At 40.7% G+C, this 27,002-nt stretch overlaps 1 protein-coding gene across 1 annotated transcript in view; it reads right to left on the minus strand.

The window, feature by feature from the left end:
• The window catches only part of LOC138938314 (leucine-rich repeat and immunoglobulin-like domain containing-NOGO receptor-interacting protein 4), a 191,785-nt gene that overhangs the window by 111,038 nt on the left and 53,745 nt on the right, over window positions 1-27,002 (minus strand). The window contains exon 2 of the mRNA XM_070305200.1: window positions 17,483-17,560. Within this exon, the coding sequence (XP_070161301.1) occupies window positions 17,483-17,560 (78 nt within the window). The remainder of the gene's footprint in view (window positions 1-17,482; window positions 17,561-27,002) is intronic.

The raw sequence follows: 27,002 nt of genomic DNA on the forward strand, positions 1-27,002 counted from the left end.
CAGGACGCAAACTCAAATATTATCTCGGAATATTCGCCAGAAGCATCAAGAGCCGATGCTGCGCGCCATGTAAAATCGCGTATGCGATTTCGCCCCGTCGTCGCGGCGAATAGCTTCCGGATGTACGTATATACGTATACGTACAGGTATTTCGAACAGCAGTCGAATACACGTTCCGAGGCAGTTTTATCCCGCTCTGGTCGCGCCCGCCGTCGAAAATTCGGACGTGACTGCCAGACACGTAGGCTATTGATTGGCGGACACGACGGTGCGGTGCGGCGATATTTCGCGTGCGGAGAATCACGAGGAGAGCGCGAGGGAAAGGGCGAGGGGTCTCGATTTGACCCTCGTATGATAATACGACGGCAGGTAATTTCCGGATCCCGATACACGGGCAGAGTAATGGGAAAAACGGTAACCCTTCTGTCATATCCGTTATGGATTCATTCGATTCAGCCTCCGTTTGTGCGCGCGCCATTCTCGTCCGTGAGACCGTGTGTGCGTATATAAATATATGTATCGCGCTCGGTATACACGATCGAGAGCGTTATATGCGTTTCACGGGCGTTAACCATTCGTCGAGTGATTAAAGTATAATGCGTATTTGCGACAGTCCGATGAGGACAATCCTGTCGCTTACCGAAAGCGCGATCATCCCTATGTAGAATAAGATTATTTGCAATCCTGCTGTTAATTTTTAAAAATCCTCAATTTTATCCTGTTTATAATTCAAAAATTATTTAAAAAAATTCTCTACGTAGAAGTAAATAATTCTCCATTCGGATCTTTGATATACGATGATTTTTGTTAAAGATTCTTTAAACTAAAAACTTTATATACCAAACTCGCGCAAAGTACTAAGTTTCTAACGTTTACGGATATCGTTCGAGATTAATGCAACGTTCTTCGAAGGAACTAACTAAAGTAAAGTATTTTGCACCGCAAAAACATCAAACACGACGGCGGGCTAAGCTGAGAGAAATTAACGCTCGAAACAGTTATGTGCGCGCTCTCCCTCTCTCATTCTCTTCCACAGTGTGGTTTGGCGAGTAATTTTTTAACGCTACGTATTCCATGAAACGTCGCGACGTCGCGTGGAAATTTCAAAAGCCATGCGAAATGCGCGTTTACCGCACGACGACGCGTGCGTTTGTTGCGGTCCAATGAAAATCGCATTGCACGGCAAATTCAAAACACACATCCCTCGTCGGCCATGGACGCGTTATCGGGAAAAACATAGGGAGTCTGGCAAGGGATGGGAATACGAGAAAAGAGGGATGTTAACTGAAACATAGAGAGAGGAAGACGACAGACGGTCGACAGCCGCGGGTTATACGAAGGGGCAGAAAAGGAGAGAGAGAGAGAGAGGGGGATGGTTCCGTGATAAAGAAGGAGGAGGACGAGGGGGAACAGAGAGGAAGGAATACAAAAAGCACACGAGGGCAGGAAGAGCTCGGGACCCTTCCCTACGCATACGTAGGAGGGTGAAAAGAAGGGAAATGCCGGAGGAAAGAAGACCGCGAGCGAGCGCACAAACGGGAGAGAAGAACACCGGCTTCAAAGAAGATAACGATCTTTGCTTACGTTAATTACCGTCTGACAAGGATGAACGACCGCCGGTAAGATTCCCATCAAATTGATTGTCCCGGAGGAGGAGGAGGAGGAGGAGGAGGAGGCCGTGACTTCGGGCGATCATGGGTCGCGCGCGTCAGTCCGACCGACCGGTCGAACTGGCTCCGATAAATCATCTCTGATAAGTGTACGTATTAATCCGCGACTAAGGAAGAGAGAGAATGAATAAGCATAATTGCGAAGCGCACCGTGCGATAATAGTAAAATAGAACGGTAAATCAGAAGTAGCGAGATCGTCTTGAGAGTAGCTAGATCGAACCGATTGGATATCTCTCGCGCGCGTCAGGATCGATAGATCGCTTCTGCCAGAGTTTCGAGATGGATGTGAGATAAATCGGTCGAGTAGCTGGAAGCTTCTTCGATTGTTGAAAATGGCGCGGTAAGTCGCATAGTCGAGCAAAAAAATATTCGCGAGTGGCGTGAATATTAGATAAAACTTTCGATATCCTTCATCAATATTCATTATTTTGTAGAATAAATTGAAATAATAATTTTATTTTATATATAGAAAATTTACATTAAATCTATAATCTTAATTCTAAAATACAGTGTATATCAGTAATCGGTAATTAAAAGATAGATCTCGTAGATTAAAAGACAGAGCATATTTATAAAACATTTCATTAATAAAAATATAGTTATTTGTCTCAAAATTCATGATTTATCAAAATTTTTAAAAAATAGTCTTTTAGATATTTGATTGTATTAATATAAATCTGGGCATACAGATTATTCTTTATGTATTATTTCAATTTGTAACAAATTTGAACACACATGAATGAACAATGATTTATGAAAGTATTACGAAAAGATACCTCGACAATGTTTTTATAGCTTACTCGGAGCTTGTCACCAAGAGAATTAGATTACTTCGAATTAATATAAATAAATTGCCGTCGCGCAGCGCAACGCTCGGGTGCAAAGCTTTCGCAAAATAAAAGGCAGCCGTGACGAGAAAACCGTAATAGCTCGCGGTTGAGTTATTCTATAGTTGAATATGACAAGGCTGCTCCGGACAGCAGCCGAAGGGTGGAAATGGGGAGAGGGCAACTATGAGATAAAATGGCTTGTTTGAAAAAAAAAAAAAAAAGAAGAAGAAGAATGGAACTGGGTCGATCGAACAAGCCATTGGCTTTCGTAAATAATACCAGGATCTCGCAAAAGTTCCAGTCTTCCTCCTAATAGGCAAATAGTTGCAAATATTTTGTAATTACGTCGTTTCGCGATGATAATCAAATTGTGAAACTCTTAATTGTGTCGCTACGAGTAGACTTTACGGCTCTGATCGATTTCCTTTGTTCCTTATGTCTCAACTGAAATTTTATGCGGAGCTAATTAGATTATGATAAATTTTTTATGGGACCCCTCACGATATGTAAATGCGCAAGCCAACAAACAGGATGGCGGTCGGTATGTTTGTAAGAATAAGAGATACCATTATGCGAATAATTTCTCCGACCTGCAACAGCAGTAACAGCAGCAGCAGCAGAAGCAGCAGCGGCAACTCACGTGAGGTATTTATTGCGATGCGCCGTGCGGCAACGAACGGTATCTACAGAGTACGCGAGGTATATAGTAACTGTTACAACCTCGTAGCGAATACAATAACGAGGAAACGCTTAACCGCGAAACAAAGACGCTCCATGTTACAACAAATTATCCGCCCGAAGCGCGCAACGAGAAAAGAAGCATCGCAGTTACTATGCCAATGTTACGGAAAGACATGATGCTGGATTTGCATGATGCGGACTTTCATGTAATTAAGAAATTAAGAAGATATTCCATGTACGCTTCGAAAGAGATTTTTATCACGAGAGAAAAAAAAAAGGGAGCTAAATCTCTTTATCTTTAAATAAAATCGATAAACAGATATCCGCAGATTTTATTAACCAGATAGGTAATAAATTTATTTAGAAGGAAATTTTGCCCATTATATCAATCGAGAATTGAAATCGAAACCATGTCGCGCTGGAAATATCGTATCCGCGAAATTATTTTCAAGTGTAGCGCAGATGAATCGAACGCCTACTTATTTACGAACACGTTCGATACTTTCCGCCTTATCGGCGAATCATCTTATACCCGGCAGTTCTACGACGCAGGTGTAAGCTCCGTAATGATCGGCACCATTTCCGTAACCGCAACGTTTCCTCTTTCTTCTTGTTGCAGCGACAAGTTTAGCCTTCCTTTTGCGGTAATCGCGGGACATTTACGATTGCGCAAATATGTCGCGTTAACTTTTCTCCCCACATCTCATCCTCGCTTCTTTATTTTCTTATTCTCCCATCGCATATACAATGCATTCTTTCTCACGTTGATATATTGCAAAAGTCTCATATAATCCTCAGACAAATGATATTCAGAATCGCCAGATAACCATATTTAATATTAATCCTAGAGTTATCTGTTGATAAATTAAATGCATAAAATCTGTTGATAAATAAAATATTATCGTGTTAGACAAAAATTTTGCGGACACGCGAAAAATCTGATGACTACTATCGTATAACATTATATACGATGCTGTATGAAAATGGGAATATTTTGCCTGTGGAGATTTTAGCTTCTTCAAAGAATCCTCTTTCACGGCATTCGCGATCTTACAAATATGTCGCGTTAACATTCTTCAACCACGTTTTACGTCGCGCTCTTTGTCTCTGTCCTGCGCGGAGTTTCTGCGGCAGCAGCAACAACTGTAGGAACGAACAAAGGAACAAAACCGTAAAACCCCCGTGCACACAAACGGCGGCTTCACAATCTACGTCGAATCTTGAAAGAGGAGAGGGAGAACAGGAGGGAACGAGAGGGCCGGAAGTGACGTCGGAGATCGGCAAAACGCGACGGTTGAATCCAGAAAGAAAACGGACCTTCAGGCTATTTCAAAATCCTCGCGCGCAATCGGATTCAGAGCGAAACACGACGAGATTAAATCTAAGGGGAAATGTGTCGATGTCTATCATTTGACGTTTTCGAATCGATTCGGAAAACATTTAATCGTGCGAATACAAAGAGCAAAGATATATCCCTTTCAAATATGTCGACGAATTCAAGGATATTTCCATGAAATGTGCAATATTTGCAAAAGATAATCTCAACGCATAATAAATATTCAAAATATTCTCTATTTTATATATAGAAAGAAAGCGATTAACTTTTCGCAATAAAATGCTAAAAATATATTTTCAGAGAAAATGTTCTTCTTTCTCCTAATTATTTTATCGATTCTATAAATACGAAAAATTATAAAAAAGTCAAAATAAATAATATAGCTCATCGATAAATGATCGAAGACACGATTGCGAAGTAGTTGAAAATAATTGGGTAATGACCTCGACTATTTAAATAAGCCACAAATTTCACATCATTGCAAAACAAAGATCGTGTTGGTCGAGTAGCAGATTAATTTATTTCAGGCATCTGCCACGTCTAGTATTTGCCGCAAAAACCGACATAACGCAATACCGGGCTTGTGTAAATTACAAAAATTCGATTATCTTCTAATCAAGTGGACATCGGAGTAAGCCTAATTACCGACGTAAATCGGAAGATATTAGGAACGCGTAATTACGCGCGCATGATAGCCTTCGCTTCGAGACGGCGACGCGTTATCTCGCAGTCGTGATTAATAGACACGAGCAAATAGATAAGCGATCCCTCTCCTCGTCGTGTCGTTTAGTAACAACATTCTTCCAATTTCGAGTCGATTACTCGGTCTCTCGCCGCGAAACAGCCGCGCGTAATCTCGAAAAACTGTTTTACATCGTAAAATGCTGACTTTTATCAACGTGGCGTGCATCGCGTTGCACGAGATCCGCTATAATCAGGTATCTGTGCGCGCTGATCCCCTAGGTCCGCGGGTTAAGCGTTTCTCTCCTATATAGTCGAATGTCTTCCAGAAGGAGGCACGAAACGACTCGCGTTTACATGATCCTCCTATCCGTGAGAGAAGAACGAAAGGAATGCGAACGTGAACAGGACGTGCTGATGAAAATCTCTTTCGGAATTCATACAATGTACGACCATGATAATTTCGCGATATGAATAGGTAGAATCGCAATATATATATGTATATATTCCGAATTTAAACGATATCAATACGCGCGATAATTACGTTATAGCGTCGACTCGATAAATTGTTAAATTACGCAACAATTCATCAGCGAGAATGTTGTAATGTTTCGATGAAATTTTTATTCGTATCGCATCATGTTCTGTCAACTGTAAATTAGCTAAATTGACGAGTACAATTGACAAAAGAGAAATCTATATCAATTTGAGTTTTAACGAATAAACTTTCAACGTTAAATAGATACGTAAAATTCTGTCGCAGTATATCCCCGCAAATTTTTTTGAAATTGCATAATGAACCGAATGAGACAAAACGTACATATATAGTCTCGGTGTTTTATCTTTTCATATTGATCGAGATTTTACAATCGTCGCATCTCTATATTTACTATTTCTTCGCATTCTCCTTCATCCCAATCCCGATACCTACGATCGACGAAACAGTACGATATTCGCGAGACACTCTGTATATTATAGCCATCGCACGAGCACCTGTACGTGCCGCCAACAACCGGGCGTGTATGCTTCCGTCACGCGCGTATAGTACGTTTCCAAGCTAGGGGGCTTGCGCCCTGCCCTGTGCCTGGCGAAGGTATCGCGATGATAATCGCGCGCCGGGTGAGTCCAGGGCGGACGATAAAATCCACCGCCTAATGCATGGCCGGACGATTATCCGCGCAGCCGCAATTACCGGAGAGCACGCACTGACAGTGACACTGTCGCGCGCACGGAAAGCACGCCGAATTTAATAACCGGACGCCACTTTGACCTCGAACGAGAGACCCACGGCACTCTCATCGCGGCTCGTATTAATTGCGATTAGGGACGCGACAGTCAGTGACACGTAATTCGAAGAAAGTAATAATCTAACGAGCGCATCGCGTCGTCGCTGCGTCGTGGGAAATCCGCGCCAAGTGTCTCAGGGGAGTCACCGGAGGATTATTAAGATGATAATTACCGAAAGCCAGAGAATTGTCTCACGATGACATGCTCAAGCTTTATTGATACAGGCCAGACTATAATTAGCGATATGACTTTAAGATAAATAATGCTCCGAGATAATAATGAGAGAAAGGGAGAGTAGTTAGATGTAATTAAAATGTTTCCAACAACTGTTTGCAGCATTCGTACATTTACATGCTAATATTTCTTAAAAAGAGCTCGTAAAAGATCAACGTTATCAAAAGTTATTTACGAAAAATTCATTTCTTTGTGATCTTAATGTATATGTAATAATATGCGATTCACACCTTTTGTTACTATTACTCGTCAAAAATTTTGTGGTTTGGTTTTGATGTAAAAAAAAAAAAAAAAAAAAAAAAAAAAAAAAAAAAAAAAAGTATCAAGTAATTTGACAAGAGTTTGTAAAAATTTTGCAACTACAATGATCACAATTTTAAAGATGTTATTATCGTATTAATACGATAATAATTGTTAAACGGCTATAAATGCTTATAACGACTATAGTTATAAATCATATAACACGCGCGATTCCACAACAACATTACAACGTCCTTACTTATTTTACGTTTGAAATGCAATTAGAAATCTTAATTAACGTTATACGATTTTTTTATCTCTCTCGAAATATTGTATTAAAAGCAATAATTGTGTACAAAGAGTACTAATTTCTCCGATGTAAACGATGTATGTTCATCGAGCAACACGACGCGATGTTTAATGCGAGAGCGATGGGCGTGCACAAATGGAATTAATGCAAATTAAAATTATATTTCAGATATCTTATACATTTAACACAGAACAAAACCAGAATCACGCCGGACCAAAATTATGCAATAATATTGCGGAAAGATAATTATGAACGAATTAAACAAATGAAATACGAGGCAACGTCTGTAATGAATTTTAAATAACTAAACTATATATTGAATTTGCCCCCCCCCCCCCCCCCCCCAATATAATCAATAGGAACGATACGCTGGTATGCGTCGCATAAATAGCGAATATTTCAACGCAAAATGAAAATTGATCATTCTTAGTTTTCCTCTCTCTCTCTGAAAAATCTATACAATAATGTTGTTCGCATCGACTTAGATATTTCGTTTATATATGTTTATTTGTATAGATGTTTGTATGTATGTTAGAATTATCGAGTTAAAATTCAATGGTCAAGTATACAAATATTCATCGTTTGGGTCATTTAATACGGGTCAATCTCATTAAATACCGTATAATTAAATTGATAATATCATAATACGATAAAAAAAAAAAAAAAGAAAGAAATGATTCATCTCTAGTTTGTAGCATTCTTATAAATTTATTCATATATTTATAATTGCGAGTGAGTATATTCTCGTCTCTTTTATTCTTTTCGTTTATCTTTATGCCGGATAACCGTAATAATCATTTGTCCGTTCGTAAATCCGACTGCGACGTATTACCAGCAACTAATCATGTTACCGGCAACAAGCAATTTTATAGTCCCCGCGTATCGCGTCGCGAACAAATAACCATAGAAGAAAGCGCGATAATTGGAACGGTATAGTCGTGCCGGTCAACCCGCGTCATAACAAATTCATGTCGCGTTTCCGCCAGAATGACGAAGTAAGTTGCGGGGGAAGGCACGCGCGCGATTTATACGCGAAGTATCCGCGAAATTATTAATGCACGTCGCGCTACGACGCCGACGAGGGATCGTGTGTACTCTTTTTATCGAGCGGTTTATTCAGGTAAATAACCCGGCGAACTCCCTTCGGGAAAAGGAAGGACAGAGGAAACAAGATAGAGAGACTGACGAGAGAGAGAGTGCGCTTAGACCGTCGATGCAGATCGACGCTGCCTGCGAACTTTCGATAAGGGCGCCGAAGAGCCGCCGTACCCAAAAGACCTTTTCTTCCGCCCTTTGCATTTCATCCCCATCGAGAGGTGATATTTGAACTATCTTGAGATGTTCAACGAAATAAACGAAAAAACCATCACATCGCTAAACGTTTTTATATGACGCGTCCATGATTTTCATTTTATTTGCCATTGACTCCATCGTATTAATAAAGAGAGAGAGAGAGAGAGAGAGAATTCTAATCATACATGTATCATTACTTTACTGTATAAGATCATATCAGATACATAATGATATTAATAATAAAACAAAGAAGCTCAAACAATCGATGTTGCGTGATAATTTACGTATTCTATCGCAAAAATATTAGTTTCATTTAGAATCCTTGAATCCTTTCTAATCTCGTAGATCGATTTTCAGATTGCACAATTAATTTTTAGCTGATTTTCCTATAGGCGCCATCGTTACGATGGCGATTTTACAGAGGCAATTCTGCTAGGCGGTATATCGACCGATCGCACGGCGCCATCTTTCATTCGGGAGAAACCGAGCAAAAGTCAATACACGCTGTCGCCGATACGCGAGGGCTCGCAACCGCTCGCCAGGAAAATCACATTAGCGATGTTTCGGTAATCGCTTTTATATCCGGCGCGCCGTGATTGACGGCGTCGACGGAATCCGCTTTCATGCCGTGTCGTATCACCGCGGGGATCCGCTCTCCCGGAGGAAAAATCTAGGAGCGCGATCGCGTCATTCTGTGGACATAATACCGGTCGAATGCCTTGTCCGTCCTGCGCGTATCGTTTATAAACGAAAGAATTACAAGAACAGCGCCTCGATCGATGAGGCTACATCGGCGATGTGCACTTTTTAATAGAGTTTCCGACGTCAAACGATTTGACGTATTTTAACTATGGTCGAATAATGTTTCAAAATTGTGTTATATGTAACGTTCGATATATTCCGGGCGCGCATATACCATCTATGACCGCTTTAAATTGAAGCTTTGCGATTATTTTGAAATTATTTCTCCGCCCTATTGCATATAGAAAGATGAAAAAAAAAAAAAAAAAAAATTTGGTTACAAAAATATAAATATATATTAATATATTTTATTTAATAAAATGAATCATTTTATAGGGAAATCTTTCATTTTGTTTACAGATACATGTGTTAGCGAGTGATATATTAAAATGATATTAATTATGCATACATTTATCGCAAATATCGTACCGATTTTCCAATTTTACAACTGCAAAACACGCATCTTTCTATATTCATGCGTACTTCATCCGCGAGAGGTGTGCTTTTAACAATTTCACGTGATTCTCGCTTTCTATTCCGCTTTCTATTCTCACTTCTTCCTTCGTCTCTATCCGTTTGCAATATGATCTTTTCATGTCGCCGAAGATACCGTGATACCAGATAAAAATTAAGAGTATAGACTAACGGACAGAGTATAGGCTAAGAAACGATCGCGGATTAAACGTCGCGATTATATTTGCGTCCCTTCACAATAATTCGCTCATGAATAAAAATTTTATTATTCTTGTATCGTGAGACATATGTAGGGCTGCCATGTAATTATACAGATCTAGGACTGAGGAAGATTTAAAACCCTGGACTTTTTCAATTGAAACCCGGACACCCATAATTTATTACGTGAAATTATTGCAACTACTGACAAAGCGATAAAAATAGAATAATTTTTACTTTAATTATTAATAATTAATAATATTATTAATAGTCTACATTATTTTGTTTGCTGTCAATGATCCCAATGTCCTAAGGCTTGAACAATATCGCACGTACAACATACAAAGACACAGCCTCAAATTACGACGCGCGTATCGTCACGCGCTCAAAAAACTAGGATTAAAAAATCCCCCCCAAAGGTTCCCGGACGCTCGAAAAAATTAGATAAATCCTGGAAAAACCGGACGGATGACAGCCATAGACATATGCAACTTTCTTGAATATCATTAACAAGCATGTACTAAGTAAATTATAATTCTTTTATTAATCGCATGTAATTCAAAAACTGTCAATATTCTTTAGTATTGAGAACCAACGTTTTATATTTGCTTTTTGTTTTTATTTGAACGAGAAGACAAATATAACATGCGATTTTGCATAGAATAGCCGATATACATACAAAAATCGGGTTCATTGGAATTAATTTAGCGAACGAAATGATTCGATTGGTTGCACGAGGGGCGAAAAAGAATAAGGACGATCTATATAAAGTATATGTCGAGGAAAAAAGTGAACGGGAAAATCATTGAAATAAATAACGGTCCGTTTAACGATCGCGATGGTCCAGTTAACAGCAATCGCAATTGAAAGCTCGATATCTCGAGCTTTCGAAATACGACGATAGATATATATATATATATATATACGAATCTTTATGGACAATAGAAAGTATCGCGGTCGACAGAGAAGAACGCCTTATCGACTTTGCCTTCTTGTTGTCTCGGCTCTGTCACTGACATGCGACCGTATTGCAAGTAACGTGCATATCGGGGTAACTGAATGGCAACGGAAGAGAATCACATTAGTGAAGTTTCGATAATCCCTTTTATGTCCATTGACTGTGATTGACGCTGTCGGCGATCGACCTTTTGCGTGTCACCGGTCGTCGATGCTCCGAATCGAAGAGGGGAAAAAAAAATTAGACAGCCGGTCGACCAGTTTTCCACCAAGCTCGTTCGTTAATTCGCTCGTTCGCGGTGAAACAGCCGCGACAAAACAAATGCGATTAAAGCGTCATTGCGCCGCGCGCGCGCGCGCGCGCGCACGTGATATAAATTCATATTTGCCTACAAATATAACACGCGAGCACTGGACATTTATCCATCCGCACGGGTATATCAAGCGAGAAGCTGGTTATTATATTCGATAATATAACTCTTGCTGCTACCTAAATTAGTATACGTCAGAGCTTTGGAACAACAAATGTCGCATAAAAATAAAGGGAAATGTATGTCAAAATGTGGAATGTGCGCGATTAAATTTACCATCCTTATTCATATATATATATATATATATCTTTTATCAGGTACTAAATAAAAATTTAAAATAATATAAAATGATTTAATAAATAATTTTGAAAAATCTTGAGAAATTAAAAAAGCATTTATTATGAAAAAACTCGTCAATTTCTTACAGATATTAATCTTCTTTGAGGAAACTAATGCAAAACCGAATATTTATATGTATAAAAAATTTCGAATACTTTTCTAATTTACGACATTTATTTTATATGTATACGACTCGCGTCAATAAAATCTGAAGGATTGCGTGTAATCAGTTTGTCACGATTAAACAAATCCGGTGTATAGAATCGAGAACGGAGCGTGTAACGTTCCGCGAGAGGGGTTCACGAAGTGCTTAAAGGTTAACGAGGTAGCGTATCCACTTTATTTTTCCACTTCCTTTTACACGTATCCGTTGTATTACCGGCGGCCATTGCACGACCGGCCGGATCTCGTGTACATACCCAGCCCGGCGGAGTCGACGTGCCTCGAAATCACAAGACTGGAAAAACACGTCAGCAAACTTTCGATAATCGCTTTTACGCGTCGATCGATCGTAAATTCGCGCGTCCCGGCTGGAGTGCGGTATCGATTCTCGTAAGCTTTTTCGCATCGGCTTAAGAACGGATCGGTCAGCAAGAAATGTCGGTCGGCGGCGACGATCATAGTCGAATGTCGGAAACGATTATCCGACCGATATCTTTATGGGTTACGCTCTCGCGCGAGTCGATAACTATGTAGATAACGAGAAATTGTTACCCTTGACGCGGCCGCTGTTTCTTACCGTGCGTCGCGTTTTTTTATTATGTCCAATTAAGAGAAATCGGTAGCGAAACTTAAAACCGCGCTGGCTTTTACATCGATCCGAGAAACGTAGAGTTAACGAATGTGAATCCCTATCGCGAAAAAATTAAACGTGGCAAGCGAGAAAATACAACATGCCGGCTCATGTAATACTTCAATGGTTTGAATAATGCAGTTATTAAAATTAGCGTGTTTCTAAAGCTGAGAATTTTAATGCAGAAGGAGAGAAAGAGAGAGAGAGAGAGAGAGAGAGAGAGAGAGACGAGGCGCTAATCCTTCCTTCTGTTTTTCGAGGCGAATATAATCGTCGCTGTGTGCATTCAGCCAACCAAACTGTCGAGCACGCGCGCAGTCGGATCCGCTTTTATCGCTGCGGCACAACCAAGAAATAATTAAATACAATTTACTTTGGTCTCCGTATAAACGCGCCTTTGCGTGGCGATCAATTTTTCAAGAGATATTCTAGCTCGTTCCGTCTATTTCATCTCTCGGACTCTATTCATCGTGCCATTAAACATCTTTGCACGCTGCATTTAGTGTCCTAAAATCCTGGAACTGCTGTTAAATTTAATCGTCGATTTTCCATCGATAACAATATCCCGATGCAACTAAAGTTTGTAGATTGAGAACGATCGAAAATAATAACTGACTTTATCGTAATGTCAACTTCTAATAATCTTGCAGATTATTTTACAACAATACAAATTTTAGTTCCTACTTTAAGCCGCTGTTGATCAACGTATATAAACACAGAGTTCTCGAAATCTTTAAACCCTCTATTATTTGCTGATACTAAAGTACTTAGTCTTCCTCATTTTTGAAAGAATGTCGCAAAATCTAATTAATTTTAATAATCAGTCCAATAACATAAAAAATTATTGAAGCTAGATGTAGGCATCGCACTCAAATGGCAAAAAAAAAAAAAAAAAAAATTTATTATTGAAATATATTATTAAACAAATAAAATTTTTTTATTAATAATCAAACATTCCCGAAATCTAGTTTAAGGAAAAATAAATATAAAATTGATAAAAAAAGTTTATAACTAACTTAAGATCGGCAATTCTAGAACAGCCTATATATCGATAAGTCCTCACGATGCACCGAATGTCTTGCTTCTTTTCGGTGACGTCGCCTGGAATGAGCGTCGCGTTTCTCGCCTGAGAGAGAACTCGGTTGGTAGCTGGTTGCGACCGGATGTCAATGGCAATTTTTGCCGGCAGTGATATACGGGACAACCTCGATATTCCGAGCGGCGCCTGGCTGGAAGAGCAGCAGGCTTTTCACGTAATGGGGAAACCAAGAAGTTCAATTAAATACCGATCCTGGAGCGCGCGAGCTATCTAAAGTCGAGATAACAAGGATCGAGGGGCAAGGATATGACAGAAAAGCCGAAAGGAATATAACGTGGAACACAACGCTGCACGGAAAATGCCATAACGGAAGGAAATGAGTGTAGAATTTCAGACGAGAATCGATAATCTGACTCAAGTAGATTTATTACCGCGTAAAACGACAGTCTAAATAAATGTTATTAGCGATTCAAAAGATAATCGCAATATATCACATTATATCGCAAATCGAGTGATTGGATTTGAAGAAAGCATTCCAACGATAAGTCAAACAGACGCAATTCTACGTATATAACTTTTTTTTACAACTAGGTATATATGTATTATTCTACAACTAATTGACCGGAATATCTTTTTACTAAATGTTACTCAAGTATAATTCAACATTTTTCCGATCAATTAATCGCAGAATGTGGTTGAGAATATGTTCCTGGATGTGATACCTATGTGCGGTGTGTATATTAAAATGTGTATTTAATTTAATTTTCGAGCGTTTAGCGCTCGGATCGTTCGCTTCTCGGTACTCGAGCCGATTTTAAATCCGACTTTTCAAATGCACCGCTGCGCGTTTAACGCGGTCGTACACCTCACGGGGCGAGTTTTACTATATCCGCGCGATGCCGGCTACTGACGTGCAGTGGAAATGCAGGTGACACGTGTACGGCGGCGGCGGCGGTGGTGGTGGTGGCGGCGGCGGTGGCTAGCCACCACAATGCGGAGTGTGTGTATGTGCGTGTGTGTGTGTGTGTACGCGCGCGTGTATCCGTGGGCGTCGCGCGCACAATCGGACACCTGTGCGGTCGCACAGAAAATGACCGTAATTCGAGTCATTATTCTCGTTCTAAAAAAGAAGCCCCCCTCTCTCTCTCTCTTTCTCTTTCTCGATCGAGAACGTCCCGAAAGTTCCGGTTGCGGCGAGCTTTCCGCTCCGCTGCCCGATCGCGCACGGTCGGGACGGAATGAATTGGAGATCGATGCTTTTTCACGAGGGCTTTCCGGGGGATTAGGTGGTTTCTGCTGACTGTGACTCGAGATCCTCAAGGCGATAACGAAGGATCGAATGTATCTGGGTCGACGGGGTAACGCGGCTTGCTTCAAGACGAATGGCCCGAGGTGAAGCTAATAAGGAAGTTTATCATAGTTTTTTATCTTCGCGAGAGAAATATGATCGAGAAAAATATTTTTGCGATATATAATTTCGCGAAAGATAATATATAATATTAATTTTTATTCCATAAAGCAACAATGTATCTGTTCCTCTAGAAGACAATTCTCATCGTATTCGCGCACAAATAAAATTACATATCTCACTTTATCTCGCATTTAATGAAATTATATCTAACAAAATTATAAAATTAAGCTTTTCCAATTACGTGAGTTGGTTAGTTTTAAAATATCTTTGGGATGATATTATATGAGAGATATATTACGTTATAATATTTTACATCATTATTAGAAATAGTTTGAAATGTAGCTAATAAACATAATACATATAATAATTGAAAATTAAATTACACAAAATTTAATAACGTATAAATTATATCACGGTATACTTTATGCATATCTAATAGAGCAAAAGGGTTTAATATAACGGATGCTCGTAATATTTTCATAAAAAAGGTTTCTACTTATCCATCTTCTTAATAAAACGATATCTTCTTCGTTAAGCCAACGTCGTATCGTCTTTTTCGAAGAGTTTCCAATATTCCTCGCTAATCTCGCGTGATTTTTTTATCCGCGCTTAAAGATTGGCTTCGTAAAGGGTTAATCGCCACTATTAACCGTAACCATAAGCTCAGGGCTTAATCCCCGACCTGTCTCCGAACGTTGCTTCTCTTTAATGTCTCGGAAGTCTTGCCAAGACTCGGATAACGAAGGAGCGTGGTTAAGCGGCGAAAAAGCAGCTTAACCTCCTCGCTTCTCGGCCATTTATTTCTTGATGACGCCTCACCGCGCGATCGAACGATAACTTTCGTCACCCAGAACGACGATAAGAAGCGACGCTAAACAAAAGCGTAAACGAGATAACGAAATGTTCAGGTCAGGACGAAAAATTCAAAGCGGGCTGTCGTAGTCGCTTTCGTTGACCTCGTTCCCGTCATCATCATCGTTGCAATTGTCATTGTTGCGTGAACGAGGTTTCATTGGCTCTTATCTCTTGCATCGTGAACAAATCGTCCGCAAATAATCCGCAAAGCGACTTTATAAAAAATTCAATATATATCTCGGTAAATTCGCAACGTTCATACGAAAGTAAAAAGAAAATAGAAAAAAAGTAGCATAAGCGGCAAATACAACTTGATTGAAGTCAACCATGGCGCATTTACTTTGATACTGATCGATACTGAAGGAACCATAAAGTATCGAGAGAGTCCAGGAAACTCGGAAAGAGGCGCGATAAATCTGTTTTCACGAGATCATCGAAATTCTGCGGACGTAGAGCGTAAGAGGAACACGCACAGAAAGAAAGAGAGAAAGAGAGAAAGAGAGAAAGACAGAGAGAGAGAGAAGCTGAGGGGAATCGAAAGCAGATGGGGATTGACTGACTCGTGTCTTCGAGGCTTTGGCGCAAAGGGCGCCCGGTCGGACCTTTCGATGAGACTGGCGCAAAGGGTCTTACGCACGCACGCACCAACATCGAGAGTCACGCGCGCACAAATACAAACACGCAACGCACATATACAAAACAGGGACGCCGGACAAGCTGTGTTAGGGAACGGTAGCTCCATTGTTACGGGTATTATTTGCCGCTAATCAGAACGGACGGTCGACTCGGGTGCGGCTGTATTTTCGAGCTTGTGTTGCGTGCAACGCGTGCGATACGCAACGGTGTGTGCGTGAGCAGGGAAGAGAGAGAGAGAGAGGGGAGAGAGACGCAGCGAGGCAGGTTGAGGCTCTTCGTTGAACGCACCACCATCGAGAATGAGACACACCACCAGCCTGATTGCAGACCCCGCCGCCGTCGTCGGCGCACCACGCCCTGACCCACGAGATTTTCAAGATACCCGGCACACGACCCACAAGCCCCACACTTTATGCGGGGTCAACCAACTCGACCCCTCGCCGTTACGAGCGTGATATCGATACAACGGCGTAATGGGTGCGGCGGCGCGCCGAAACTTTCTTATGGCGGTGACGGTATTTAAATACGGATAAGAAGACGAAAGATCGAGAAAAACGTTCGTTATATTCTCAGGAGAAAAATTGTTTTTAAAGAAATCTACGTAAGTAGATATAACATGTCTCAATATCGCGTACGTTGCCTCAAATGAATGATAGCAAAAGCTAAACAATAAAAAAATGGCCACTTGCGCTTCAATATTGGAACGATTTTGAATTAAAAGTAAATAAAAATTAAATAATGTTAACAGAATTGAAAATAGATTATTGAAAAATTTTTCTTATGGAAATGTGCAGATAAGAGAAATTTACATTTAATTTCGAATGAACTTTACTTTGACAGAAACGTAATTTCAGGCTCTCAATTATCAGAATGTTTAATTTTGAGAGAAATTATTATGTCTTGAAAGATTTTTATTAAGATAAAAGTCGACTTTAAGCCAAACAAAGCCATGTTGAGGAAGAAAAGATACGTTAAGGCGTATTAAATCAAGTATCAGATATCAAATATCCGATAAAGATTCATTCAAATAAGAAATATTGTTAGACGCGTGATAAAGTATCGCGCATAATTTTTTAATTTTGTTGTAGAAAATGTATAATATAATAAGGGGGAGAAAAGGGCAGAAAGAAAACGATAGAGAAAAAATGTAAAAATGAAAACTCACCCGTGTCGATGAAAGCGAGAGCTGCTCGGTGCTGCGCTGACGATGCTCCAGCAACTCGTAGCTTTGCCAGCAGCTTTTCTGCAATAACAAAATTCGCGATTAGTTTAGATTGGTCGCCACAGATCATCGATTCGATACTTAAGCTTCCACGGATGTTTGTTTTCGACAATAATCGTTCGCAACATATGACTCGCGGTTGAGCTTATAAAACGAGCTACGATCGAAAAACCGAATCGCTCTACATTTTGTCTCTGAAGCCAGAGAATTTGTACGCCAACATTTCATACACTCAATGTTAGAATTAATTTTATTTATTTTAAAAAAATTACAAGTGCGCAACTTGAAATGCATCTATAATTCATAATTGATCATTATTTGACGATGCATAGTGAATTTTTGATTACTCGTACATCAATTACTCTAACATTAATATTTCATTATAATATTAATTATATTTAACATTAACAATATAATACTAATTACACATCTAATATCGATAATATTAATATTAAAGAGTAATATAATAATTTTTACAATCTCTCTTATAATTTTACAACTATTAAACCACTACATCAGCAATATTTTTACTCGTATATTCTATCGAAATAATTTTAAATAGTCTTTATTTATTTTTTCGTATTTTTGATAATCATTTTTTCGTTACTATTAAGTATAAAAAATTCAATAATGTACATAATATTGTATAAAAGAGAAAGGAGATTTATACATAATAATTAAAAATATTAATCATTATAAAATATAATTAAATAATTTATAGATTATCTATAATTATGGATTGCAAATGATCTTTTTCAAACATGAGTTCACAAAACAAGAGTGTGTGTTCACAAAACACACACACACACACACACACACTCTATAAAATATTAATCCAAATAGTTTAATAATAATCTATGAATACAAATCTGTAATTAATTATGCTTTCAATCAAAAATTGAAAATTATTTACGACTATGAATATCGACCTATATATATAAATTAATCATTCTTCCACAATTATAATATGCAGTATTCAGAATTGTATGGAAAGTAACAATTTTGATATTTAAAATATTTGTAATATCATTTTATGATATACTTTAAATTTAATGTTATAATATATTTATGATGTTATGATATTCGGCATAATTAATTGTAAAATGTACCGATTAAAAACCTAATTCTCACTGATTGATTCTCACCTCGTTATACATATATATTTTAATATATAAGATTTTAATATTTTATAATTATTACATCTTTGATATCGTATTATCATCCAACACTGTAAGACGTAGCCAATGTATTATTTAATCGCCCCAGAGTATTAGTAAGTCGCTACAGGAAATACGTGCAAGCGTTCAATATATCGACTATGCTCCGCTCGTAGACTTTAATAAGTAAACATCACGTAAATGCATTGCGACATTTTCGAGAGAGCAATATTTCGAGCGTGACACATCGCGCGTTCGGCGACACGACGGATTTTAAAAGTGGCTGACACACTCTGTGCAGATCCATATAATATATTTACATATTAGCGGGATAGAACGTATGTCCCGAAATACATCGTATTTGTTCCGACAGCGCATTATATCTCGAAATCCAAGAGACGCGATTACGGCTTTCCATGATGCATCTATCATTCATCGCCTTCATTCTTCATTAAATAAACTGCAAAAATTAAACACGTCATCGAAAGATCGAGCGATAATCCAAATGAGAAATTTAATCATCGTACGACCAAATAAAGTTCAGACGCATTCAAATCTACATATTTAATTCTCCAATATCGAGCTATTTTTCTTCAGCTCGCGAAGCAAGTATATATTTGCTAATTATTCTCAATTTCGCGAATAATGAACAGCCGGATACTCGTAGTTAAATAAATCCATAGCCAATGCTTCTTTCATTCCACGAAATATCGTAGCGACAACGCGTAAAGTGTCGCTCGAGGAGACGATGGAATTTCCGCCAACCGAAATTCTTGCGCCAGCCGAGGAATTTTCGGGCTAAAGAAATCGGAAAGTCAGCACACGAGCGCGGCGATAATAGAAGAACGCGGAGGGAGCGATCCGGCGCGCGTTCCGTCAAATCGACGTAAGTCGTTTCCGAGCTGTTAGCGGGAGTTTCGGAATAGTTTGGCGAAGAAACCGGCAAAACTGACATCATCCGCGAACGGTATTTGCGAGAACGGGATCGCGGCTGCGGCCGACCGCGACTTCCTCGAACGGACGCCGGAAGTGACGTATCTCCGAGGGAGGCGTGCACGTACATACACGGTGGAATTAATTCGACAGTTGCCGACGTTTGTGGACGTCGAGAATGTTCTCTCTCGGATTCTATCCGAAGTGTTCCGAGTTATAGAGCGCGATCCCGCCGCAAACTGACCGCTAACCGGCGATTTTTGAGGAATCCGAAGGTGATTGACACGCCGCTTCGGCTCCGATCGCTCAATATCGATCTCTCCATGAATTTCGGGGGAGAACTCTGTTCCGATCGACGAATCGGAGCATCGGGAGATAATCCGCTTCCACGTACAGATACATAGACACGCGTACCTGTACGAAAATCGATGCGACTATTCCGTGACACGACGCATTCACGCGCTAATACCAAGGCGACTTAACTCACTATTAATGACATTTGACTATCGAAACGGGAAGGTATTAAGATTTTGAAACTAAATTCTAAATTTAGAAATGTACTTTATGTACGACATTTTCAAATTTTAGTTTTTGATTGCTTCTAACTAGCAAAATGTATTTAAACTGCGTAAAATCGTTAACTTCAATTTTTTCGTCACATTAATAAATTAATACATAGATAAATATACAGCGAGAAATATTCTTGTCTCTTTCATTTCAAACTTTTCCTCTTGAAATATACAAGTAAAGCCTTTAATTCGCGCAAAAACATGAAAGGAATTGAATTTATCTCTCATTTTTTCATTTCAAAAGACGCATGTAGGGCGGCAACGCGGTCTTTTTTCTAGATTGCGAACAGATTTTTGCGCGCATACTGCACGCGTCCACGTTAGTCGGACGAAACTTTTTGATGTATGCCTTTGGTCTTAATTGAGCTCATACATCTTCCTGGATGCGCCGTCTCTCAAAAAAATACTGCTAAAGTTCCTTCTAATGCAAGTCTATCATATTTCAGTAGTTAGCCATTTCTTTAACGTGCATGTTTCTTTAAGCCCTCGACGTACCGAATGATGAAAAATAATTCCGCGAAACTTAGCCCGGAATTTTCATAGCGCGCGTACAACTTGAAATAGGTAAGATTGACATATTACCGTGAGTTATACATAATGCGTCAGTTATATATAACGCGTATTTTCTCTTTTTCAATTCCGACCGCGATATCGTCGAGAACCGCGTAAATGATAGGGGGGGGGGGGGCACGTGAAAACGGGAATGGCGAATAACAGAGCGCGAAAGAAAAGGCGCGCTCGACTTGCGGAGAAAGCGTCGCCGAGAATGCGCGTTCCCGTTGTAATTCGAGCGCGAAACTACAGGGGAAACTTCCTCCCCGAGACATGTATCTCGGTCCCCGAGATAACGTATAGTCGCGTCGTTTGTCACGGAATCTCGCTACGCACCGCCCCCGTTCTTCCCACCCAACATCTTCTCGTAAGCCCGTTACGTTTCCGGTTACCACACCAAGACCGACTCCATCGCGGATCATTAAAGAATTTCCAACCGCGGCCTTATAGCGCACATATTTCTTAACGTGCAATTTAACTTGAGTTGATAAACCCGCGGTGCAAACGTGTTCCATATCTTTCTTATACGTTAATACATTCCTCATAATTCTAAAAGAAAATTCTTTTTGCATAATCTTGAATGGAAATAAAATTTATAATAATTATTAATAGATATATTATTTTCTTCACGACTGTTCTGTTTCCACAGGAATGCAAATATTAACATTGCACGCAAAAATGTATAACGGAGAAAAAATAAAATTTATTCATTTATTTATTCATTAAAAATAAAAAGTATCTCCATATAAATGGAAAAATTTCATCATATTTTTATTTATCGATGTCTTCCCGATATTATGACTTTAAAGAGGTTAATATATTAGATGTTGTTCATATCGATTGAAAAAGATATATGTTATATTTTGAAATTGAGAAAAACCGATACAGTATTAACATTGACATTTTCGTGTTAACGCTTCAGTGAAGAAATTTCGAATCAAGTCTGTAAGCAAGAGGAACGGCAAAAGTACGTGAATTCATATACCATACAAAGCCACAAAATAAACGAAAAACAACGTCGACGCGAACGACTCAAAAATTCCAACAGACACGGGGCGAACTCGTAGGCGCCGCGTATCTGCTTATAATCCGAGTGTAAAATCGCAAAATAACGCGACGAGAAATTCCAATGCCGACAGCTCGGGAATTCGCAGGCGGGAAACTAAGTTTCCATAGGCTGTATATTTCACGTCGGAGGGAGGCGCGGAACCGCAAAATAATAGGAGTGCCGCCCCTTTTCCCAGACGTGCGCGTCTTCTCCATCCGACCCCGTGAGTTGCGATATCCTCTTTCTCTCTCGCGTTCGTCGCACTTCTAGTCTCGAGAAAAATATCGGCACGCTCGAGACTCCGTGAAAAACAAGAGAAAGAGAAAGAGAGAGAGAGAGAGAGAGAGAGAATTCGCCGAGTTACCGGAAGTAACGCGCGAAGACGAACGAGCGTCGTCCGAATTCCGCGCGCCGTAAATCCGCGACGCCGGCTGATCCGTTTCCCCTTGTAAGAGAAGAAGATCGTTGGGGATCGGCTAGGAGGTAAACAGACGTATACAGAAACAAGCGGGAGCGAAGAGGAGAGAAGCAGAAGGAAGGAGAGCCGCATCGGACTTCCACGGGAATTCCGTAAGTCGTGCGTTCTCGTGCTGTAAATCGAGCCCGAAACCAGGCAGCAACAACGGACCGTCGAGAGATATCCAACCCCTCGGTACTTCTCGCGTGTATCTCGATACGTTACCCCTTTCCGGAGGGGGTGTAGAGAAGAGAACCCGCAGAGCTCGAGACGGGTCGAGGCCGGGAGACGATTGCTTTGCACTTCTGTGCACGCCCCCGGGGCAATCGTAAGTTGAGATACCTAGTAGGGTATCCAATCCCCCCCTCCCCCCGCCCGACCGTTGCCACCCTTTGGCGTCCCGCACTTTCGTCCGTCTTCCATCCACCCTCGGTCGCTCGCTCGCTCGCTCGAGCTCTCTGGCTGTACGTACTTCTCTCCTCTAACGCTCCTCTCTCGGTGGCGACGCCGAAGTCTGGAACCCCGAATGCAACCGGCACCCGCGAGGAGGAAGAGGAGGCGGAGAAGGTAAAGGAGGTTGGGAGCGACGGGGACGGGACAGAGAGGCGAGAGAGATCGATCGCTCGAACGTGCTTTCGGCATCGTCGAATATTACCTACCACCTATATTCCCAGCCACATAACCGGTGTGTATGTACGTACGTAATACTCTCCGGAAAGGGGAAGGGAGTGAGATACGTATGTGGGTAAACGGGTGTACGGGGTGTCCTGTACCTACCTACTTACCTACCCATCGCGCACGAGCGAGCCTTCAAACCTAAATGATAGAGAGTCGTGGACTAAGAAGAATGACGGTTCTTACAAAGTCGAGACATCGACTTGGTTATCGCCCCTAAGGGCGATCGAAAGTCGACGAGAGTCTTGATGAATTAAAGCGTCGCGCGGAGTATAAATGGATAACGAAATCTCTCTTCCATTCGTTTTTTTTTTCCCCGGAAAGGGGAGAGTAGGGAAGGGAAAGGGATTGCAACGAGAAAGTTTGATTTAAGCTTTAATTGCAAAAAAAAAAAAGGTCACGCTGCAATTAATAAAAACTTGCACGAATCGATAATGACCGAGGGAGGTAAGGTCAACTTTATTATAATTCGTCGAGAAACCGACAAGTTTAGTCACGGCTCGCGTGTTACCTCCGAGACACCCCGTACACGCGATCGTATGCGCGCCAAGCGCGTATATGTTACGTGATATAATACGCGGTGTATGTCCGCGGGGTGTGTGTATATAATGGATAGGTAATATATACATAACGCACAGACCGCGACCAAGGATCCGTCGCGAGCACGGGGAAGATGAGGTACGGAGGCATTGTTGAGCGACAATGGCTGTGATTCGTGGGCCATCTGTCTGCCTGTGGTTCGAAAATTGCGCGGAAAATCGAAAGCGCTACCGCGCCACAAACGGGAGATGCATGCGGGACGAGTGGGGGGTGGGAGGGGGGAGGGGGTTGCATCTGGTATATTACGGTTCTCGATATTATCGCGGAATATCGAGAGCTCGTGAAGTGGCTAAAGAATTTTCGTTCGGGATATCGATAGACGCGATACCGCGAGAGAGAAAGAGAGAGGGAGGGAGGGAGGGAGGGAGAGAAAGGGAGAAAAAGGGAGAAGAAAAATCCGCGCCTCGAGAAATTGGATACCCGCGATATTTCGCGAGCCGAATGTGGTAACTTGTGTTTTACATTTAATAAAACGAAACGAGGGCGACGTCGTGTTACCGCAATGTACTATCGAGCCTTTACCTGCGGCTCTTTTTTTATCGAGTTTATAATCCGAACGCTTCGATACGTATATTTCTTCCGGAATCGTGTGTCCGAGAAGGTTTAAACAACCATTTGAGATTCTATAAACGAAAATGATATTGTAATTTATATTACCGAGATACCTCATTTTACTCGAAACCTTCATCGTAATATTGTGACATTTTAATTCTTCTTTATTCTCTTCCGATGTATTTTCCGCTTGCTAAAATTTCGCAGATTGACAGGTGAAACAAAACATCGACGTTGCGATAATCGTTCAATATACAAGATTCGTAAAATAAATGGCGCACACGAGAATATTTACACGAATTCGAATGTAATACTTCTTCGGACTCGTAGGTAATATCTCCAGCCGAGTCTGGCAAGAGTTTCTGTTCGCGTTGGAAAGAGTCCGCAGTGAAACACGTGTTACACGAGCAGTCCGCGCAGGGAACGGCGCGCACGGTGCCACGCGAGTAAATTATAGATAAGGCGAGAAGGCAGGCACTTCATTTTCGTGCGGATTATTCGTAAGACTGGTTTGCGCCAGAGAGTCAGTAGTTTTTTTTTGTTTTTTTTTTTTTTTTAACGGAATAACTCGCTCGCGTTTTCGGAAAAACGATTCCAAAGCGTGCCTATGCACGTTGCCAGTTGGCGTTTCGTGCGGCCGCTAAGCCGAGAGAGGGTGTCGCTACAATAATTGACTTTTTCAACTTATCCGGATTCTTGCCTCCCCCTGTACCGCCGCAATCACCTTCATCCCGGCTTTCTTCCCATTTCTATTGCTTCTCTTCCTCGTCCCGACTCTCCTCGCTCTATTCAACGAAACTTTATTTTTCCTGCGCGCCGACTAGCGGATCTCTGGCGCCGCGTTTTTAAAGTAAATAAAACTTTCCGACGACTCTCTTCTCCCGACCAATCCCTCTCTCCTCCATTCGAATGCCTGAGCACCGATGACGGCCCCCCGTCACTCTATGAATATATATCCCGAATGCGACAGGAGAGATGTTGAAAAACGTATTTAGACTCGAGCGGAGCAGCTATACACACGTCACGACGATTAGGTCACGTGGAACGAGAACTTTCTGCTATCGATCTAAATATCTTTAGCGTGCAATTCGAGATATTAAAAAATCATATTTTATATACATATATATGCTAAATATATATATTTAAAAAATAGTTTGATATTTCTGCAAATTGAAAATAACTTGGCAAAGAAAGAATTAATATTAGGTATTTCCTGCGATAACTAATGACACATACGCATTTAAAAAACTCAGATAATATAAAATTTATTTGATATTAAAGGAGAAATGGTAAGCGTAAAAGGATGCATAACGTGAAATTGAAAACTTCAAAGCGAAACTCATAGAGACAGAAATTTACGGAACGCGTACAGGAGAGAAAATGATTTCGCATTACGATATTCCATCAGAAATTCCAGCAGAGTACACATTAAGTAATGCTCTTACAAGCCGAGGATCTGCGATTGTTTCAACGGCCGTCGTGTGTTTCACGACGACCACGCTCTATTCGCCAAATGTGATGAAAAACGAACAAACGACGCGGCGCGGATCGTAGCTGCGATTCCATATCGAGTACCGAAGGATCATTCGGGTATTAAGGCTGATCCGTATTCGTCGACACGGCGCGCTTATTCGCCGCTCTCGTAATATTCGATAGCTACACATGTATATAAGCCTCACCCATCCTCAAACTGGGAAAGCGGCGCTCTGAAGGGCCTCTAAAGGGTGAGTGTCGATTTAAGCGCGTCCTACATTCGCCTGTGCTTGTGCATGTGCGTGCACGTTGGCTCGTTACCAGCTAAGGAATTCGATACACTATGGGACACGCCTCGCCTCCATTAATTCCAGGTCAAATTTTCCCCCTAGGAAAATTTGATATCACATTTGTTTAAGAATAGACTCGAGAAATTTCGAGCCAGGAAAAATTGTTGGCATATTTTCATTACGATTATAATTATAACAGCATCTCCAAATTTCAAAAATTTTCAACAATATTATTTCCCTCTTATTATTAAAAGTAATAAAATGAATGAAAAATAATCTACACCGACCATCGCGACGGTATAATATCTGTCTTGTCGCGTTTCTCAAAAGTTTATATTCCATGTCACCGTGTCAAAGTTTTTGTCTAAGTTAACGCGATCCGTCGAAAGAACCGTGCGTTGCAAAAAAGCTTTTTCCAGAGGCGTGCGTATTTTCGAAATTTTCTCCATTCGTGATTATTTAAATCCTCTCGTCCTCGCGATCTCGTTCTCGTTGCGACAGTAACAACAATCGTCCCGTGCCCGTCGTAAATCCCTCGCCAAGTAACTTTAAACACGCGCGCCGCAGCTGGGAGTGTAAACCTCGTCCCATGTCAAATCACGAAACGCCACTCCGCGTGCTGGCCGTAAAGCGTGGATTTAATTTAAAGGGCAGAGGTAGAGGATGTGTGTGCCCAGAGTCCTGTCCCCTGATAAACTATGGACTAGAGAGAATTTCTAAAGGAAGGTCTTGAGCATTTAAATGGATCGTCCAAATGACCGTGATAATTAGCCTTCGAAGAGCGAGTACCGTTTCTGGCGAGACTTATTGTAGAACTATATTAAAGTTCAAGTTAAATTCGGTTAATTAACGTGAAATTTTCTTAACACCCCTGAAAACCGGCTTGTACCTTTGTTCCAAGAGTAAAGTATTTCTTTGAAAGTTATTTCTCTGAAAATTTTCCTTTCCTGAAATTTTGATCGCCGTGAAATTATTCGAGACCTTTAAGAATCCCGCGCAGTATTTTGCGTGATAAATTAAGGCGCGGTAATCTAGGAGAGTTAACTCGCGAAGAGAGAGAGAGAGAGAGAGAGATGCCGAGGGGGTTGTTTTCAAAGTCCATCAAACGTGTTACAGCGACGGTGTATAGTCGCGCCGGCATTACGACGCCTACGAAC

The sequence above is a fragment of the Polyergus mexicanus genome, unplaced genomic scaffold, assembly GCF_030449975.1.
Source record: "Polyergus mexicanus isolate NDT 795.1 unplaced genomic scaffold, iyPolMexi1.0 SCAF_12, whole genome shotgun sequence".
NCBI lineage: Eukaryota > Metazoa > Arthropoda > Insecta > Hymenoptera > Formicidae > Polyergus > Polyergus mexicanus.